The sequence below is a fragment of the Eucyclogobius newberryi genome, unplaced genomic scaffold, assembly GCF_026437365.1.
Source record: "Eucyclogobius newberryi isolate DKJ021-1_F unplaced genomic scaffold, fEucNew1.0.hap1 SCAF_5, whole genome shotgun sequence".
Taxonomy (NCBI): domain Eukaryota; kingdom Metazoa; phylum Chordata; class Actinopteri; order Gobiiformes; family Gobiidae; genus Eucyclogobius; species Eucyclogobius newberryi.
The window spans coordinates 37,856,666-37,861,250 of record NW_027316167.1 but is presented as its reverse complement, the minus strand read 5'-3'; the positions used below and the strand labels follow the sequence as shown (position 1 = coordinate 37,861,250).

Sequence of the window (4,585 nt, the reverse complement as noted above, 5' to 3'; positions counted from 1 at the left end):
AAGGTTAAAATTATTTCTGCATTTTGTTGACGTATTAGAAACAAAAAGAAACAAAAATTTCGCAAAGGAGATTTTAGATAGTAGTATTTGAGTATCTTGTTGAATCTTTAATAAATAAGGCTTAGAATGAAATAACACAAGATACTTTAAGAGCTGATCTTTACGTTTCTGTGGGAGAAAAATGCATTTGGAGAAAACGGCCTTTGAAATTACAATGTCCCAAAGAAATCTATGGATGAAGTGGATTCTATGACATAATAAAACATTTTTAGGTGAAATCTAACCAAAAACAAAATTGAAATTGAAATAGTTTGCCTGTAGTGTCTCTTCTTAAGGCAAAGTGTAGTTATTATGAAGCGTACTTTTATGTCATACTGTGGAACATTCTGAGCAAAAGCAGTACCATCCACTAGAAAAGTTACATAGTGCACTTTTAAAAACATTACCTTTCTATTTATGGAAGGATACGACATGGAATTGTTGAAGAATTTAAACTTTATCAGCTCCCTATGTTTCTTGGGCTTCTTAAGGTCAAGCTCACATACCCAGAATCCACCAGGGCAGGGGTCACACCACCAACCTTCTCCAGATTATAAATTGTAAAATATACATTTGCGAGTGGTGTAAAGATATCCAAAGATCTTACATTGCGATTACGTTAATGTTTTCAAAAGTAAAAACGCCACAAACGCACCTGCCCACCTCTGCGCTGTCATCATCACATCCGAATCATCTCAGCAGTTTTTGAAAAAATCCATTCATATTTTAAGCCCTAGAGTGGCCCGGAGGCAAATCACAGCAAGAGATCATTTTCAGACGTTTGCATGTTGAACAGATGAAAGCAGCTCGTCGTGTGGGGCCGCACGCAATCGCAGGCTCTCAGATTGTAAGTGCTCATATTGTCCTCATTTGTGGTGGTCTGGTCAAACATTTGGTATCAGTCTTTCAATCACGGAAATGTAAAGTGCACACAGACACAGAGATGAGAAAGAATAAATAATATGGTCAGAATTCAACATAAATAAATCTAACAATCAGCAAACCGATGCGAGGACATGACGCACGTCTATACAAGTCATTGCACATTGTCACGTAGAGTTTAGGAGTGAAAAAGCAGGTCTCCATGTTTAGAGTCCTGAAGTTTACAGAGGTCTGCTGTTTTGTCCAGGGCTGAAGAAGGGAGAAGGTGGAATTGTGTCCCAGAGATCACAGGTTCATCACGGGGAGTATCGTGGGGAGTGTCGTGGGCCCGGTGATGGGGAGGGGACTATGAGGGGCCCGGTGGTGTGGAGGGGGGCATGGACGGGCCTGGCTGGGCTCAGGGGGGCAGCAGGGGGGGCTTGAAGGTGCAGGCGCCGCTGCACTGTCGAGGACTCAGCATCTTACAGGAGAAATGGTGCAAGGCGTCGTGAGCTTCGGGAACAAAGGGAAGAAGTTACAGCAGTCACTTTACAAGCATTCCATAGGTATATTCAATATATAACACAAAATAAGACCAAAAACAAACAGAACAGGACACAAAGAGTGAAAAAACAAAAGAGAATTACTTCACTGACACCTAACTCCCTAAGGATGGCGCTAATGCACCCCTGGGCCGTGTTTCAACATGGCTTGGGTTGAGCCTCATCACCAAACATCACACAGCACAAAGCTATACTGCTGCGTCGCCATGGCAACACTATGGATGCTTTTTTAATCAGGAGGAAGCAAATATGTGTAAAATATACGTAAGGGGGTCATCGTGTCCAATTGCATTCTTTCACAATGAGTCGGTTCAACATTGGATCATAAAGGCTGTGATCAATGCCCATGTCTGCTGGATCTGAACGTCCAGTCCAGCTCTTCAGCCTGTGCTGACCTCCTCCTGGCCCATAACGAAAGGCAGACTCATGCACTGGGCAGGTCTGGTGCGTTTGGACAGTGTGGACAGTGTGTGACCCTGTGGTATCGGCTGACCCCTGCCTGTACGCCGAGCCTTATTTAAAGCGACGTAACCTGAAGCCGGCGCACTAACGGCCGCCATTAGGTCCCGTCTGCTGCGTGTAAGCGATACGCGCAGGCCTAACTCTAACCCCAGCACATTTTCCACACCACGATTTAGGAGAAAATGAGCTAAGAAACTGCACAGGTTCAGGTTTTGGATGTCACACGGTCCAAGACGACAATAGGGGTAAAAGTATTTATATATGGCAGCAGTTTACAGGAATAAGAGCTGCATTTCAGTATGTACACGGCTCTGAGGTGCTTTCCCAATAAAGCAAAGAGCATTGATTTGTGATGCAGTGATCGCGTGTCACTGGCAGATACAAGGATGAGAAAGAAAACTGGAATTTATGTAGAAATAACACAATGAAACATTTTATTTGAGTGTACAGGAGCTATTGAGTTTGTATTTAGTTTGTATTATTGCTTCAGACAGAAAAAAAGCCTGTCACAATAATATTTTATATTATATAATAACTGTGAAGAAGTGCTTATTTTATCTTGATTTAAGTTTATTTTTTACTTTAAATATGATCTGATAATAAAACAAGCATTTTTATTTTTCTATTTTTAGTAAAACAATACATTTTATGCTTGTCCCATTGAAGACAGAAGTCAGAAATACTCAAATATGGATACTTAATTCATGCACTTTTCCAGTGTGCAGAGGAGAAGCTAATTTAGGCTGCAAAAATAAACAGCTGAATAAAATATGCTTAGTTTGTGTCGTGCAAGTTATTTTTTTCAACAGCTTTAATCTCATTGTACAACGGAAAAACAATAAAATGTTCCGCACTAATAAAGAAAAATTACGAAAAATATTGAGCCCAAAAAAAGTATTGTTCCATTTCTCATTCATTGAACGCTAAGTCAGTTTAGTAATTAATGTGACTTGGTGCCTACTTGAAAGGGCTTCTTGCTTTTTATTGAAGAGATAAAGGAGGAATGAAAGAGAAAAGAAGAGAGAAGGAGAGAGGAGGACAGAGGTAGAGAGAGGAGGACAGATGGGGAGAGAGGAGGACAGAGGTGGAGAGAGGAGGACAGAGGTGGAGAGAGGAGGGCAGAGGTGGAGAGAGGAGGACAGAGGTGGAGATAGGAGGACAGAGGTGGAGAGAGGAGGACAGAGGTGGAGAGAGGAGGACAGAGGTGGAGATAGGAGGACAGAGGTGGAGAGAGGAGGACAGAGGTGGAGAGAGGAGGACAGAGGTGGAGATAGGAGGACAGAGGTGGAGAGAGGAGGACAGAGGTGGAGAGAGGAGGACAGAGGTGGAGATAGGAGGACAGAGGTGGAGAGAGGAGGACAGAGGTGGAGAGAGGAGGACAGAGGTGGAGATAGGAGGACAGAGGTGGAGAGAGGAGGACAGAGGTGGAGAGAGGAGGACAGAGGTGGAGAGAGGAGGACAGAGGTGGAGATAGGAGGACAGAGGTGGAGAGAGGAGGACAGAGGTGGAGAGAGGAGGACAGAGGTGGAGAGAGGAGGACAGAGGTGGAGAGAGGAGGACAGAGGTGGAGAGAGAAGGACAGAGATGGAGCGAGGAGGACAGAGGTGGAGCGAGGAGGACAGAGGTGGAGAGAGAAGGACAGAGATGGAGCGAGGAGGACAGAGGTGGAGAGAGAAGGACAGAGATGGAGCGAGGAGGACAGAGGTGGAGCGAGGAGGACAGAGGTGGAGAGAGAAGGACAGAGATGGAGCGAGGAGGACAGAGGTGGAGCGAGGAGGACAGAGGTGGAGAGAGGAGGAGCGAAGGAGAGTGACGTACCTCGGACGATCTGCAGCTGTTGCACCATCTCTTCTCTGTAGGACAATTCCCGCTTCATTTGGTCCTGGAAATTATCTGACAAAATAAAGTAAAAGTCAGGTTTTAGGAATGTTGCTGCCGATACTGGAACATTTAATGGATTGGGAATCGATTCCCTTCATGCCTGATTAAAGCTTAAAACGATCGACCAATCATGGATATTATAAAAATAGTTCAAAATGGTAATGTTCCTCTGGACTAAGCAGACTCTAACGACCTTTTATAATAAATACAGTAGCAATATTAAATCAAAAATGTAAAAAAAATAAAAAATAGTAATAAATCAAATCTAGAGGCCTTCAGTCTCTATATTTCCGCCTTTAATTGATTGATAATATTTTTTTTTTTTAAAGTCTCAATGTACAACAGAAAAAAAAATATTAGTCCACCACCAAAATAATCATTAGTTGCAGCCCTTCCACTTCCAATACCGATCCGATACTTTCACTAGCCATTTTGAGAACATAAATATAATTTTACCAACTTCAGCCAAGTAAATAATGACACATGATCCCTCATTCTGAAGCTAGGAACCTACAAAAGAGAGTTTCTTTCACAATGTTTTGCTGTAGTAAAGTTACTGTAATTGCTGAACAAATAAGATTGTTATTATTATTGTGGTATTAAAACTCCTAATCTTTCAGGACGTTTTGATGGCAAAAAGACACACACTCAGAAGAACGCGCATGATACAAGAAGAAGAACACAAAAGTAGAATTCTGAGTTCTGGCCGGGGCGAACAAAACCAAGTAAGATTATTTACAACAGGGCTCCAAAATGTGGAAGAAACCGCCTGAGGTCAG

General features: G+C 42.8%; 1 protein-coding gene across 1 annotated transcript in view; it reads right to left on the bottom strand.

The window, feature by feature from the left end:
- Window positions 1–602: 602 nt before the first annotated feature.
- Window positions 603–4,585, bottom strand: part of LOC140381594 (SKI family transcriptional corepressor 1 homolog-B-like) — a 12,130-nt gene continuing 8,147 nt past the window's right edge. The window contains exons 7-8 of the mRNA XM_072465661.1: window positions 3,744–3,818; window positions 603–1,413 (exon numbers count right to left, since the gene is read on the bottom strand). Coding sequence (XP_072321762.1) covers window positions 1,319–1,413; window positions 3,744–3,818 — 170 coding nt within the window. The 3' untranslated portion in view covers window positions 603–1,318. The remainder of the gene's footprint in view (window positions 1,414–3,743; window positions 3,819–4,585) is intronic.